Genomic DNA, 16,007 nt, shown 5'->3' with positions numbered 1-16,007 from the left:
GGACTCGCAGCTGCTCCTGGATTCCCAGGTGGCGGCTGTGGCTAGGGGGGCCTTTGCTCAGCTTCGGCTGGTGCGCCAGCTGTGTCCGTACTTGGATCGTGCAGACCTGGCCACGGTGATCCATGCTACGGTGACATCGAGGTTAGATTATTGTAACGCGCTTTATGTGGGGCTGCCCCTGAAGACGGTTCGGAAACTGCAATTAGTGCAGAATGCGGCGGCCCGTGTGGTCACTGGAGCTAGGCGGTTTGACTCTGTCAGCCCGCTTCTCCGGGGGCTACATTGGCTGCCCATTCGTTTCCGGGCCCAATTCAAGGTGCTGGTTTTGACCTTTAAAGCCCTATACTGCTCTGGGCCAGGTTATCTTAGAGATCGCCTACTCCCGTACAATCCGGCTCGTCCACTCAGGTCATCAGAGAAGGCCTTTTTACAAGTGCCGCTGCCTAAGGAGGTACGTGGGGTGGCGGCAAGAAATAGGGCCTTCTCAGTAGTGGCACCAACGTTGTGGAACTCCCTTCCCCTTGACTTGAGAATGGCTCCCTCTCTTGAGTCCTTTCGGCGAGGCCTGAAGACCTTGTTGTTTAACCAAGCCTTCTGACGTTCTGGCCTTTTTAACATCTTTTATATATCTTTTAGTTGCTTTTTTACAGGCCCGATTCCTCTAAGAACTGCTGTTTTATGCTCTTTTATTCTGACTCTTCTGACTACTGTTTTTATGGGTTCTGCTAATGTGTTTTTTAATATGTTTTTATCTGTGAAATTATGTTTTAATTTGTTTTATATGTTGTTAGCCGCCATGGGTCCCTTTTTGGGAGAAGGGCGGGATAAAAATAAAGTTTTATTATTATTATTATTATTATTATTATTATTATTATTATAAGAACTATTCACTGCAGCATTCTGCCTCCGAGCATTCCCCAGATCTAGCCACTGAACCATCCTTCTCCTCATGCATCTTGAGTACACAGTCCATGGGACTCCTGGTCACTACAGTCATCCTATCTGCACACATATTTGAACTTAATGGTTTCTGAGATTCCCTCACCTATGTGCCGGCCAGAGCCATCCAGGCTGGCAAACTCAATGTAGTCCTCTCGAGCATCAGCCCAATAGATGCGGCTGTTAATGTAGTCCAGGGTGAGGCCATTAGGCCAAGTGATCTTGGTGTCCACTATGACGCTCCGGTTAGTGCCATCCATGCCTATCTTGCCAATCAAGGAGTGGTCACCCCAGTCTGTCCAGTACAAGTAGCTGTGGGACAGGAAACAGAATGGGTTAAGGACATGCCCCCAAAGTTTACACCAGAAGATCATACAAATATAGAGAATGAGTGATAAAGTTAGGAGCCTTATTCTCGCTCACTGGTAAAGCTCAATTTAGAATGGGATGGCAAATGACATGCACTGCCAAAAGGCTTTCCCTAGAAAGGCCTAACCAGTTGGCAACCTTCAGTCTCGAGAGACTATGGTATCGCACTCTGGATGGTGGTTCTGGAACAGCGTCTAGTGTGGCTGAAAAGGCCGATTCGGGAGTGACAATCCCTTCCACACTGGGAGCAAGTGCAGTCTGTCCCTGGTCTGTCTCCCTGGCTATGGGCCTTCCTTCTTTGCCTCTTTGCCTCAGTGTATTGGCCAAGTGTCTCTTCAAACTGGGAAAGGCCATGCTGCACAGCCTGCCTCCTAGCGGGACACTCGGAAGGCAAGGTTTCCCATCTGTTGAGGTCCATTCCTAAGGCCTTCAGATTTCTCTTGCAGATATCCTTGTAGCGAAGCTGTGGTCTACCCGTAGGGCGCTTTCCTTGCACAAGTTCTCCATAGAGGAGATCCTTTGGGATCCGACCATCGCCCATTCTCACGATATGACCAAGCCAACGCAGGCGTCTGTTTCAGTAGTGTATACACGCTGGGGATTCCAGCTCGTTCCAGGACTGTGTGGTTTAGAACTTTGTCCTGCCAGGTGATAACGAGGATGCGTTGGAGGCAGCGCATGTGGAAAGCGTTCAGCTTCCTCTCCTGTTATGTGGGAAGAGTCCATGAAAGGCCTAACCAGGACAATATAATCTGGGTCTGACCAGGCTAGCGTGGAGTCTAATCTGTGAAGTACTATCCATGCTGTGGGGAAAGCAGCAGAAATACCTAGAATGATCTATAACTGAGCCACGGGAACTGCACACAGGCATGAAATTGTCCCCTTCCCCTGGGGCAAGCCCTGCAATGGGGCTTCTCCAGTCTGTGCCAGCTATTTTGCCTTGAGGAAAAGTGGTAAAGCGGTGCCCTTCCAGCACTGCGTTTAGCGCCGGTTGGTGCTGGACTGGTGCTGGCACTCACTCCTCTCTGGTGTCATGGGCGTGCCTTACCACATTTGTGACACTCAGCACTGGCACTACAGACCTATAGAATTGGGCCCTTAATCTGCAAAAGACCATTTCAGGCAGGATGTCATTCAGGTGTGAGCAACACAGATTATAGTACACTAAATATTAATTTAATTAACAGTATTTATATACCGCTTTTCAACTAAAAGTTCACAAAGCGGTTTAAATATAGGTCAGGATTCCTTGGGTTCTCACCTTGAGCAAGCCCACATGGGTCTTATAGGGGGTTTCACTGTACTGTTTCCTCACTGGATCCACATAAACAGGTCCAGTGCAGGTCGTGTCATTAGCTTCTGACCATGTGTGCAGGAAAAGGTATTTTGGCATTCCCTGGCAGGAAGCCTGCAGAGTTCTTGGTCGATTAGCATACATGGTTGGTGAACTGATTTCAGCTTCTTGGGTCACAAGTCTGTAATGCTCAGACTGACATGAAATCTTGAAGTAGGCTTGCAGATTATGGCTCACAGAGGGTTCCGCTCAGTCAACCAAAAGGTGGAAAAAGAATCCAGGAGTTTTGGGGTATCAACATCCCTCCCTCTACCTTCAAGGACTAGCCTCTCCTCCCTAATGATCACCTGAATGACAGGTTTGCTAGTACCAAATCCCCACCAATGCTTTAATTGTCCATTTCTTTAATTGCTAAATTAAAAAGGGGACAGAATTTGAAAATAAGAAGCATAATTCATCCCAGGGAGTTCAGGGAGGAAGTATGTACAAGTAGGTAACAGGGGCACATATGAAGCTTAGATGCCAGCTGATTGGTTAGAGCTTGGCAGACTCACCCATTTTGTACATCTACTACCAATGCTCGTGGCTCCCGTAGTCCTGTGTTCACCAGCACGGTGCGGTAGGCCCCGTTGAGCTTTGACACTTCAATGGTGTCCCTTCCCTTGTCACACCAGTACAGGTTCCCGCCCACCCAATCCACAGCTAGTCCATCAGGATTGCTCAACCCAGTGCGGTGCAAAACCTGGAAGTGCAAAAGGCAGAAATTAATATAAATGTGTATGGATTAAGAAATGATCTGATTCAGCAACTCTCTAACTGGTTTATGGACAGGCTCCTTTTTGCCCAGAATGCACTGCAGCTTGCTAGGCCAGGAAGAAATGTTCTTAGGTTTTCTTGGGTGCCAATGGAGATTAACCCTAATAAAATACTGCCCAGGTATGGGGTGAAATGCCAAAAAATCTGCTTGGTAGTAAAAGAGTTGGTTTGGGGCTTATAGTGAGGAACCAAGTGCTTAGTCAATGAGGATACAGACAAAAGGACACCTGTCTCACACCTGTACGTTGCTGCCATTGATGTTCATGCGGCGGATCATACTGCCCTGCGTGGTGACATCTGTCCAATAGATCATTTGTTCCCGGTAGTCAAAGTCCAAAGCCACAGCATTGTTCAGTCCCTATATTCATCAAGAGAGAAAGACAGGTGTTCTGTGTACAATGACTGAGTTCTAGACAACAATCACTATCAAACAGTTTTTTTCAAACTGCTGAGAGCTGAGGGGTTCCTTTCCCTGAATGATGTGGAGGAACAATTCCCTCTTATATCCCCCTACAAAGAAAGGAAGTGGGGTTTTACATTGTCAGGTTCTAGCAAGTAAGCATGTCTAGGAGCAAAAGGTAGGCAAACTACAGAGGAGAATAAAATGGACCATTGGGTCAGTTGGGTCCCAAATGGCTACCTAAATATTTTCCAGGTTGCAAAAGGTTGTCTACCACCTCAGAATCTGCTTAAACAACGATCCCCCCAATTACCTGTTTCAGCAATGTATAGTTGGAACCATCCAGACTGAGCTTCCGTAGGTAGTACCGATTAGCAAAGATCAGGAAAGGTTCCTCATCTGTGAAAGTAAGCAAGAAATACTGTCAGAAGAGGGACATGATGTCAGAAGAGGGACACCTCAGGGAAATGGCTCTAAGAGCCCAATCCTATTTCCACCATGCAGCAGCGTCAAAATGATTACCACTGCATCCTGTGGGGGGAGGAGCTGCGAAGGTCTCTTCTGGATAAGAAAACAATCATTCTTTTACCCAGGTATAAACCTTCATGGCAAGGGCGGGAGGCTCTACTCAGACCTGCACTAACAGCTGACTCAGGTTCACATGGACCAGTGCTGTGGGCTTGGGAATGGGGTTAGGATTCAGCCACTGCAGCAGCTGCTAAACCCACCCCCTTCCTGGGCCAGATATGCCCACCTCTGCCCCTCTCCCTGTCCAGTTTTGCCCCCTCCATACCACTATTCGGCTCTCCCCACCCTCTCCTGCCTTTCCCGCTGCTCCAGTGGGTGGTGGGAGAGCTGACCATGGAAGCAGGAAGGCTCTGGCCTTCCCACCAGCACATTACCTGAGAGCGCTGCTGGAGCACCTTTTATGAGTGCTTTATAGAAGTCAGTGTCAGCAAAATAGGTGCCGGAACATTGGTCAGTGAGTATAGGATTGGACCGTAAATGTGTGAGATATGCAGTGCTCCTTTGATGACAATACAGGCATGCCCCGGTATCCACAGGGGTGCCAATCTGGAATCCCCTGCAGTTAGCTGAAACTGTGGATACCCAGGGATGTCCCACCCCCGCCCTCTGAGCGTGAAGAGAACCGTCTCTCCTCACCTCTGGAGAGTATTCTGAGCCCTGCAGAGGTCTCCCTATGCTTTATAAGGCATTAAAAACATCACTTCCAGTTTTGCCACTTTGCTACTATCAACACAACTGGGAGGAAGCATATCCCCCTACAAGCATGATTCTGCAGGGCTTTCAGTCCATAAGCCGGTCACTTCTCATTTGATACTCATGGTGCATTCCTTGACAGGATCATGAGGAAGTTTTTGCTCTCTTTTTTGACCTGAATGGTTTTTACTGAATTAGGGTTGTTTTATTTCAAACTGTTAAACCACCCTGAGGGTTCTTTGGGACTGCAGGTGCAGCTATAAACACGTGAACAGGGAAAAATAAATAATAAAATGAACAACGGAACAGATTGCTCAAATCCCTTTTCATTAGATGCTTCACCTTCTTCCTTCCTCAGTAATGCAGTTGTGATTAAATGAATTCTCAATTGTGTTACTGAGGACAGTGAAAGCTAAAATGTCTAACAAATGTGCAAACAATTTCAGTTTTGTCATTCGGTTTAGTAGTTATTTATATTGTGATTCATTTTTTACTTTTCACATTTTTATACCGCCCTTCCTCCCAGAAGCACAGAGTGGTGTACATAATTCCTTTCCACCTATTGTCCTCACAACAACCCTGTGAGGAAGGTTAGGCTGAGAGATACTGACTGGCCCAAGGGCACCCCAGGAAGCTTCATGGATCTTCCAGGTCTAAGTCCAACTCCAGAACCACTACACCATTCAATTTCATTTAGTGTTTGACAATATTCTTGTGGGATCTAGAGCTTACTTGTTGAGTGATCTCTGTGAGTGGCTCTTCACTCAAGAGTCTGTCCACCAGATAAATCCCATCAATTCTGAAGCTTCCAGTTTCCCCAGTGTGGAACAACTTCCTTTATGCTCATCTTTATGAGCATAAACTCTACTTTATGCTCATCTCTAGCAGCATTCTCATACCAGAGTAGATAGACATCACCTGTAACAGCTTTGCAGCTTGTTGGGTCATCAGGCTTCAGGATGTAGCCATCTACGCACAAACACTTGAAGCTACCCAAGTTATTGACACATATCTGACTGCAGGGGTACGTGGTCGTGCACTCATCAATATCAATGCAAGTCTTCCCATCATCCTTCAGCCGGAACCCGGGGCGACATCTGCACTGCAAGGGGCAGCAGAAAATCATTACAGGTATATAGGCAGGCCCTAGGGGGGCATGTCCTTTATGTAAATATACACACACCCACAAGGTAATAATGCATACTTCAAGTACTAGTAGCAGCTCTCCAGGTTTTCAGGCAGAGGACTTCTCCAGTCCTGATATCTGGCATCCTTTTCATTTCGAAATGCTAGAAGCTGAACCTGGGACCTTTAGCACAGAAAAGCATGTGCTTTCCCATGGAGTTACTGCCCCCTTCCAAAAGGTGCCCCAAGTTGGCAGAAATGTGAAAAACCATACATTGTCAAGTGATTGCTCTTGAATGGTACCCCTTTAGATGGTACAGACAGTGCCCTAACAGGGCACAACATGGGTACAAGAGGAGGAGCACTGCAAGGGTGATGCCAGAGCTGGACTTATTGGTTCTCTAGGGAAATGCTCTTACGACCCAGGTCCCTTTGGCTCAGTCAGATATGCCCGTCGGCTAAGGAAAAAGCGTCAGGCCCAACCTTGTAGCCGATTTTGAGATCCTCACATTCCTGGGAGCAGCCACTGAGCTTCTTATTGAGGCACTCATTGACGAAGCAATTTAGCTCGTCGGAACCGTCGCCGCAGTCATTGTTGTTGTCACAGAGCAAACTTTCAGAGATGCACTTCTCGTTGTGGCACAGGAAAGAGGTGTCATTGCACTTGCTCTCTAAAACAATAGCGAGGAGGTCAGTAACACACACCAGGAAGGACCTCAAGGCAGGGGCGATCTCTTTCTTTTCAGCCCCAGTTCTCTTCTCACAATCCCAAAGAGCCACTCTGCTGTTGGCTAAAGTGCACAACCATTCTATCCATGGTTGGTTCCCTCCTACGTTCGTATTTCATATTCCAGCACACACATGGCTAACAAGGACATCCAAACGGAGCAAAAATTTTGATTCTCCACAATGTTACATCAACCCAAAAATTATACAAAATCCTAGTTTTTGCTTAGTTCTCAGATGACCCATTTGCTACGTGGAGAGTAGAATTTACTGAAATTAGGAAAAGGACATTTGCTCTGTTCTATCCCCTTTGCCACTACTTGCAGAGCACAGGGAAATAACACGGGGGGGGGGGTATGTATGTGTGCTCAAGTCTGCTCTTTGTTTCTAACCTTTTATATAACTTTTGGCATAACATCTTCAAAATTATCCTTACAACCACAAGAGCAATTATGTTTTTATGGAAGCTTGTATCTTTAGACTTCTAACCAGATTCCACAGGCTGCTCACAGTAACAATTTTAGAGATGGCATACCAAGGCAGTATCAAAAGATTGGTAAGTTGAAAATATTCAGGTTGAAAAGGATGTATTCAGCTGCTAGCCTTTCTCACGTTATTACCTCAGCTTTCTAGCTACACTCAGGTATTTCCTAGCAGCTTCCTTGTACTTTTACTACCCTCCTTTCCTTTCCCATTTTGTTAAATTCCCTTTTCTTTTGGACTTTTAATAAACAAGTTTCATTTTAATCTTTGGTCTGCCTGGTCCCTGTTCATAGGTAATTCAATTGACTGTCCCTTCTCTTCACCTTGCAGACACTACTGTGCATTTGATTTTTAATGGAAACTCCTGGAGTTCAAGGTTCTCTTGGGAGGGGACCTTTCCCAGTGCTTAGTGTCTGCAGCCTGGGATAGTGGCAGCGAACACAAACAAACCAGGTTTTTTCTCCATTCAGATACTGATCTAGTAAAGTGAAAGCGGGGAGCAGGGACATGTGTGGGTGTGCTAACCACTAGGCTTTCCTCCCCTTGGACAGTTGGCCCTTCCCTGGGGGTTCCCTTCCCTGACACTATTCTCCTTCTTACCCATCATGACACCTACCAGCACTGGAGCAACGAGGGTTCTTGGGTGCCTCATCAGATTGGTCATGGCAGTCAAACTCGCCATCACACTCCCATAGCTTATTGCTCAGGCAACGGCCATTGGCACAACGGAACTCACTGGAACCACATACAGGATACTCTGAGGGGAAAATAAGGAAAGATGGGAAACCAGACCATGCAGGAAGAAGTGCTCTTCTCATCACATAAAAGGTACAAATACTGTGGAGACTGACATGCATATGAGGGATAATTCAATTTAATAAAACTATCCATCATAATCAAATCTCACACTTTCCCCCTGGAGCTCATGGTGCCATGTGTTAGCTTCCTCTCACTGAATCCTCACAACAACACTGCCAGGTAAATTAGGTCCAGAGATAACAATTGGCCCAAAGTGAGCTTCATGAGGTTTGAACTTCTCAGCAAAAACACAACTCACTCTCACTCTTTCACACACACACACACACACACACACACACACACACACACACACACCACACCACACCACACCACACCACACCACACCAAATACAGAACAACTGTAGCCTGACCTGACTTGGGAGTCCTTAGAGGGGGAATCAGGCTAAATCTAGCTGGCTGCATAGCACTGTGATTCCATCCTTCTCACTACATGATTCCTAGGGATCATCCATATGATGAATGCAGGAAGACGAAAACCATAGCTAGGATGGGGTTAGGGGTCTGGTGCCAAAGGAGCAACAAAACCAGGATATGCAATGGCACAGGCAGCCCAATCTTAAACCGAGCTGGAACGGGGAAGCCAGCTGGCCTGCCCTGTATCCAGAGTGAGGTTGGGGCTGCCTGTGGCTCAGCCCGGGGCAGTAATGCCGCAGCAGCCCCAAAGGTGGCAGCCCGAAAGTGGTGGCACAGAGCTGAGCAGCCTGCAGCTGCTCCAGGTTGCTGGGACTGGGGTAAAGGATCCGGCACTTGTGCCAGATCCTGGCCCCCCCTGCCCGCCTCCCCGCCACAGAGTGCTCCCTTCCTGCCTCCCCAACCCTCCCCAAGCCAGCCTACCTCAGCCAGTGGAGCCTTACCAGTCTGCCAGTGCTTTAGCCATCTGTGCACCAACCTACCTCCTTGAATAGTGGTGCAAAAGTGCTTTATGGTACTTTCAGGACACCTCTGGGCCTGCACAAGGGACTTGCACCAGCCCATCTGAGGATATCAGGATTGCACCCTAAACATTACTTAAGTAGGTAAATGTTTCCCCATTTCCATTCCACTGAAATAGGATGTTTTCAATTTGAAAATCAGAAGCAAGGAATATTCATCACATGGCGCTTACTGTTAAGTTCAAGATCCGTACTCACCACATTCTGGAGACTCATCAGAGCCATCACCACAGTCATCATCATGGTCACACACAAAATGTTTGGGAATGCACTGTCGGTTGGCACACATGAACTCCCGTTCATCACACGTAGTGTTGTATGCTGAAATAAGACACTCCAGCTGTAGTCACTTCTACCTTATTCCCTTTTACAATTTAAAAGGAGCAGTAACCAGGACTGACAATGGTACTAAACATGATTTAAATTGTTTCCCTAACATGTTTATCTGGACCTATTTCCACCCCACTGAAGTGGGATGCTGAAATGAGACAGTCCGGTTAGTTACCTCTACGTTATTTCCTTTTACAATTTAGTCACTCTCATCATACCACCATCATTATTTATTAGCTTTACAGCACCAGACATGTATTCCTTTCAACCTAAGAAGTAACAATTGATTCTTGTAACAGTGCAGGTAGATCCATCTAGATGCTGCCAAGTAAATTAGGTCCAGAAATAACAATAGGAGCAATTGGCAAATTTTAAAATTGTCCTGCAGCACGATCAAACGTGAAGTTCAGTCTGTGAAATGATTCAACATGTTTTTGGTCAGTAGTGTAGCTAGGGGGTAGCAAATGCACCGGGCTACGGCTGCTGGAGGGGCAACATCAGGGGCTGAGGGGCAACACCAGGGTGCACGCAAGTTACCTTGGGCTGCTGCAGCCCTGCCAGGCACATTGGCCAGCAGCTGAATGGCAGCTCAGGCGGGGCTTCCCTGCTCCCTCACGGCTGCTGTGCAGCCCACTGTCTTGTGAGCGTGTGGAAAGGAGAGGAGGGGACGTGCAGCCTGTCCTTGGCGAAGCCCAGAAGGGGGTTGAGGCAGCGACAGCAGGCGCGGCTCTGCTCCGTTGTACCTGAGACGGGGGGACTGTAGGAGACTTTCATGGCGCCTTGGTGCGGGGGAGCTCTGCAGCCCCCCCTGCTAAGAACCACCTGTGGGCGCTGGGACAAGGGAGCTTCCCTGGTGGGATTGCCAAGCACCTCCGCTTCCCATCAGGGGCAGCAGCTGGAGGGAAGGAGGAGGAGATGCGTCGCTGCCGCCGCATCCCACAGCCTCAGAGCACAATCCTATGGATGTCTACTCAGAAGTCAGTCCCATTGTGTCCAATGGGGCTTACTACCAGAAAAGTGTGGAGAAGATGGGAGCCTCAGTCAGGCACAGCTTCCTCTCACTGCCTGCCCCAAGTCCTTCTTCCCCCAGCCGCTGTGAGCAAGCAAGCCTTTCTTTCACTCACTCACTCAGAGCTAAACCTATGCCTGTCTACTCAGAAGTAAGGCCCATTGTGTCCAATGGGGCTTACTCCCAGGAAAGTGTGGAGTGGATTGCAGCCTCAGTCAGGCACGACTTCCTCCCGCCTGCCCGCTCTGTCCTCCTCCCCCCCAGCCGCTGTGAGCGAGGCTTCATCACGGACAACCCTAGGAACCTCTACTCAGAAGTAAGTCCCATTATAGTCAACAGGGCTTACACCCAGGTAAGGGCAGATAGGATGGCAGCCTCAGACAGTCAGGCATGACTTCCTTCCGCCAGCCTGCCCTGAGTTCTCCTTCCCCCGCAGCCACTGGGAGCGAGCAGGAGGGCTTCTCCACAGGTCCTCTCTCCCCCCCCCCCACAAGGCAGCTGCGGGACCAGCTCTGCTCGCCAAACAAAACGGCCCCTGGGGGCTCAGGGCTGGCTTCAGTGTACCCACTGCCCCCTGTAGTCCAATGTGCCTGGCTGGTGGGCATGCCAAAGGTGACTGAGAAGTGGCAGTAGCTTGGGGGTGAGTAGGAGGGAGCTGGTCCGGGGGGGGGGGGGGAGGCAGCAAGCAGCTTGGGGGACGTGGCAGATTTATTTTGCAGTTTTTAAAAAGTAGGTATGAAATAAAAACCCGGGAGTGACGTCACTTCCGGGGCATCATCTTGAGCTCTGCACCGGGAAGCAGGATTGTTACCTACGCCACTGCGGCGTTTGGTTCCCAGGATTTCATGGCAATGGCAGCCAAACACTTTAGATTGTGAAGTGCTCCAGGGCAGGGAATTGGGACACTTATCTATTATTTTGCTATGCAAACTGCTTTGTGAGCTTTTTAATTCAAAAGCAGTACGTATCATTATTATTACTAAATGCTACATTATTATATCACTATGCAGTATTTTGCTATAAATATATGCCAGAGGTGACCAGTGAAATAAGTCAGCAGGAGATTGTCCAGCTAGCCAGGAAGGAGCCGAGCAACAGGAAGAAGCAACTCACAGCAATGGGCAGCCGGACCCTCATCAGCACCATCAGCACAATCTTTGTCCCCATCACAGAGCCAGCGTTTTGGTACACACACATAGGTGTTTGGGCACTGGAAAGAACCTGGGCCACAGGTGGTGAGACCTGGAGGAACAACATGATTGATCACCAAGGATAGCAAAAGAAATTACAGGCTGGTCACCACTGATGGAGCCAAAGTGTTGATCTCAACCCAACAACTTTCCCAAGATCCTTCAAGTCTGTCTTGCTGTTTTGGAGCACATTCTTTCCCCTCCCCCCTCCAATTTAGATCCAACCCTCTTGGTCTAATCTGTGAGAACCAAGAGTCCTTTCCCAGTTGACAACCGTTTTGTTCTGCAGCATCAGGACTGTTACAACCAGGAACAAGGTGTTTGTGTTATGAGAGCACTTGGGAGGACACAACGGGTGGATTCTGCTAGAGCCCTGCTAAGGAAAGAATTTTCTCCTGGGGCTGATGACCTAGATATTTATGTTATTCTATTTCATTTTACTTTCAGCACGCAGTGTGACTTAGGCCCCAATCCTAACCCACTTTCCAGCACTGGCATAGCTTTGCCAATGGGAGACGTGCTGCATCCTGCAGTTGGGGAGCACTCACAGAGGCCTCCTCAAAGTAAGGGAATTTGTTTCCTTATCTAGGAACTTCAATGCCCTTATGTTGGTGCTGGAAAGTGGATTAGAATTGTGCCCTTAGTTGTACAAATGATTTCAGTACAAGCTACTTATCTTGTAAGGACTCCTACTCCCTGCACTTTTGGCGGGGGGGGAGAGGAATGCACAATCTCTAACTTGTCAGGACTGCAAATGCTGCTTAGTGAAATAGATAGGACTGCCTTATGAAAAGTGATTGGACAAGGGACACTGGTCCCTGCCACAATTCTACAAAGAGAATCCAGAATGACTTCCAAACTTTTCTAAGTACCAGCACCCCCCCCCCCCCCACTTTCCTCCCAAATTAGATCTGGAAGTTCCACACAAACCAGAACTACCCCCATCCCCAATGAAGTACCTGCACTTTTCTTGTTTGTATTTCAACCTGTGCATCATTCTGACCATTTTATAAGTCACCCACTTTATCCCTCCCTCCCTTCCAATTCAAAAGCAAAGACTTACGGCAACGGTGGTCTTCATCAGAGCCATCACCGCAATCATCAGCACCATCACACACCCACTGCTTGGAGATGCAACGGTGATTGTTGCATTCAAACTTCACTGGGAAACAGAACTTATCTGGGAAAGGAAATGAGGGAACAGTTACACCCCCAAAAATCAAAACCGCCCCAAGAATTCAAGGTGAGCAGTTCAAAAAAAAAGTGCATTTTCATGACAAATAACAATGCAATTTAAGTAACGAATGGAAAGGAGCTCCTGCAACTCATCTAAGGGCTTATAAGGACAGTGCAGATGCAACACTTACTGCAATGTGTCTCATCCTCGCCGTTTTCACAGTCATTCTCCTTATCGCATGTCCATGTCATGGGGATGCATCTTCCACTTGGGCAGGCAAAGTAGTTGGCTGGGCACTTGGATTTCCTCACAACGCCTGGGGAGGACAGGGAGAAGAGAGAAATGCATTTATTTTATTTATTTATTTGATTTATATTCCGCCTTTCTCCCCGAAGGGCACCCAAGTCAGGTTAATATACAAGACAACAGATAAACACTAAAAATACAAAACACTTAAAAACAATTAAAAACAAGATAAAATAGATAAAATACATAGCAGCAGACTGAAAGCACGCAGTAAAGGACAAATTTATAAAAACAGCCCTTATAGTGCCTCGAAGGCTTTCCTGAATAAAAGAAGTCTTCAGGCCCCGCCGGAACGTTAACAATGAGGAGGCTGCTCTCAATTCAGAGGGGAGGGAATTCCATAGTGCAGGTGCCACCACCGAAAGGGCCCTGTTTCTGGCTGCCATTCCCTTCACCACTCTCAAGGACGGCACAACCAAGAGGGCCCCTTCTGATGACCTTAGAGAACGGAGCAGATTATACGGAAGAAGGCGGTCTCTCAAATATGCTGGACCCAAGCCGTTTAGGGCTTTAAAGGTCATAACCAGCACCTTGAATTCAGCCCGGAAACAAATCAGCCCGGAAGAAATCAGCAAGGAATGATGGCTACCCAGCTACACCCTGTGTGTATATACGTGTATTGGTGTGGGGGAACGTGCCTTCGTTTGTGAGAGTTTTCAGGAAGCAGAGAAGAGTTTTATTTAGGGGGTTCTCAGGGCTCCCTGTTAGGGTTTTTCATGTGCTCTGTCGTCAGCTGGATGAAGGAAAAACATTATTTTATCTTGGTTGGCATCAGACAAGCTACTTTAGGCACACCAGGCAGGCTCAGCGAGACTTTCTTCACTTACTTACAAGGTAAGTGTGCAATTCTATGCACACTTACTTGGAAGTAAGCCCCATTGAACACAATGGAACTTACTTCTGAGTAGACATGCATAGGATTGGGCTGTTATTTCAACCCAGCTTTTTTGACTCAAATGAATCCACAAACAGAGCAACATCAAAATGCTTCACTTGAACCAATTACCGCAATAAAACAAAAACCATTTAAATGGAGCACTGGCAATGAACTCAATAAATCAACTCAACTGATTCTGAAAGCCCCCTGAAATAAAACTACCTTGACCTAATGCCAGAATGTAAGCAAAGGAAGAGCAATGCAAGTCTCCCTGCGGAGCAAGCTTCATAATCTCAGCGTTCCCACTAAGATAGCCCTATTTCACAAATTATGACCCAATACTTTTGATGCAGGGAACAAAGAGCAGGGCTCTGGAGATGATGCAGGGAGGTTCATCCCAAAGTAAACAGTCCTCTTTTGCTTTATGAATGGGAGGAAGGCAGATAGGAAGAAACATACCATAAGATATCAACCAGAAGATTCTCCCTCAAACTAACAAGCTAAGGCTTTTCTCTCTCCAAGGTAAAATCTCTTCCACCCAACCAGGATTCTCTATTTGCCAGCCCTCTGATGATGGCATCAGGCAGAGATGCTCACCTGGGCAGTTTTGCTCATCTGAGTAGTCCCCACAATCGTTGCTGCCATCGCACACCCAGGACGGAGCGTAACACATTGATGTGTGCTCACACTTCTGGAAGGTGGTACTTTTGACTCCCAGTCTGAAAAAGCTGCTGCAGTCAGTGATGGCTACAAAAAGGGAGGAGACAAATTGTACAATCATGCCAGTTGCATGCAACTCACCAAATAGGCATATGAATACAACATAAACTAAGGGTGCAATCCTAACCCCTTATGCCAGTGCTTTCCAGCACTGGCACAGTAGCGCCAATGGGACGTGTGCTGCATCCTGCAGTTGGATGTCACTCACAGTGGCCTCCTCAAAGTAAGGGAATGTTTGTTCCCTTACCTCAGAGCTGCATTGCCCTTATGTCAGTGCTGGAAAGCAATGACATAAGGGGTTAGGATTGTGCCCTAATTTGCACAATCCAATCCAATAACCTTGCCAAACTTTGTGGTGGTAGAACAATGTTTCCCAGACTTTTGAAACCTTGGGCAAAAAGTTTTTATAGAATAAAACTGGCATCACATTTCTGCTTTACATTCAGAAAGAAACATAAATATTTTATTTTTACATTCTTGATTAGCTCCCAGGACAATGGGCAAACAATCTTTGCCCTGCCCTTTTCACACTGCCTTTCAGGATTCCACCCTTCCCTATGCTCCATTAGTCAGGGCTCAGGGATGGGACCTCACTTTCTAGACCAGGGATGTCTAAACTTTTTAGCAGGAGGGCCACATCACCTCTCTGACACTGTGCTTTGTTCAAGAAAAAAGAATTAATTTACATTTAAAATTTGAATAAATTTACATAAATGAATATATTAGAGATGGAACTTATATGACTGAATGAAGGTCTTGCAATAACTCAAGGCCTATATAAGTCTTTCCTTTGCTACCGTTGCTGCTTCAATGATGCGAAACAGCAGGCGGGGGGGGGGGCTTTTGGCCTGAATCTCATGTGAAAGGTCAAACAATCAGCCCTCGAGTTGAGAGTAGTGGCACTGGGCCAGCACGGGCTCCAGCAAGTCTCCAGAGGGTCAGAGGCTCATTGGAGACTAGGGGCTCCCCGCGGACCGGATTTGAGGTCCCCAACACCCACAAATGGCCCCCGGGCCGGGGTGTGGGCACCCCTGTTCTAGACAATGGTCTGAGATTTATTTTTTTTTCATGCCTTGGCAGTGGTAGTCTAAGCTGTGCATCAGGGAATCCCAATATGCCCTTAGGTCCCCCCTCAGGATGATGCTACTGTTCGGACATGGGTGGGGGGAGCCAAGGCTGCATGGGAACTCCTCACTCCAACAAGTAATGGAGTGACGGATACATTCAACATGGTGACAAATCTTTTCAAAAGTTCAGCTCACTGCCCCACTTAC

At 47.5% G+C, this 16,007-nt stretch overlaps 1 protein-coding gene across 1 annotated transcript in view; it reads right to left on the bottom strand.

Moving 5' to 3' along the window:
* LRP1 (LDL receptor related protein 1) overlaps positions 1 to 16,007 on the bottom strand; it is a 374,302-nt gene that overhangs the window by 45,429 nt on the left and 312,866 nt on the right. The window contains exons 50-61 of the mRNA XM_066617850.1: positions 14,611 to 14,760; positions 13,021 to 13,146; positions 12,717 to 12,833; positions 11,577 to 11,705; positions 9,323 to 9,445; positions 7,990 to 8,130; positions 6,648 to 6,835; positions 5,958 to 6,141; positions 4,132 to 4,217; positions 3,657 to 3,776; positions 3,157 to 3,344; positions 1,046 to 1,251 (exon numbers count right to left, since the gene is read on the bottom strand). Of these exons, the coding sequence (XP_066473947.1) occupies positions 1,046 to 1,251; positions 3,157 to 3,344; positions 3,657 to 3,776; positions 4,132 to 4,217; positions 5,958 to 6,141; positions 6,648 to 6,835; positions 7,990 to 8,130; positions 9,323 to 9,445; positions 11,577 to 11,705; positions 12,717 to 12,833; positions 13,021 to 13,146; positions 14,611 to 14,760 (1,758 nt within the window). The remainder of the gene's footprint in view (positions 1 to 1,045; positions 1,252 to 3,156; positions 3,345 to 3,656; positions 3,777 to 4,131; positions 4,218 to 5,957; positions 6,142 to 6,647; positions 6,836 to 7,989; positions 8,131 to 9,322; positions 9,446 to 11,576; positions 11,706 to 12,716; positions 12,834 to 13,020; positions 13,147 to 14,610; positions 14,761 to 16,007) is intronic.

The sequence above is a fragment of the Tiliqua scincoides genome, chromosome 2 (assembly GCF_035046505.1).
Source record: "Tiliqua scincoides isolate rTilSci1 chromosome 2, rTilSci1.hap2, whole genome shotgun sequence".
Taxonomy (NCBI): domain Eukaryota; kingdom Metazoa; phylum Chordata; class Lepidosauria; order Squamata; family Scincidae; genus Tiliqua; species Tiliqua scincoides.
The sequence above is the reverse complement of the archived record's forward strand: the minus strand, read 5'-3'. Positions and strand labels throughout refer to the sequence as shown.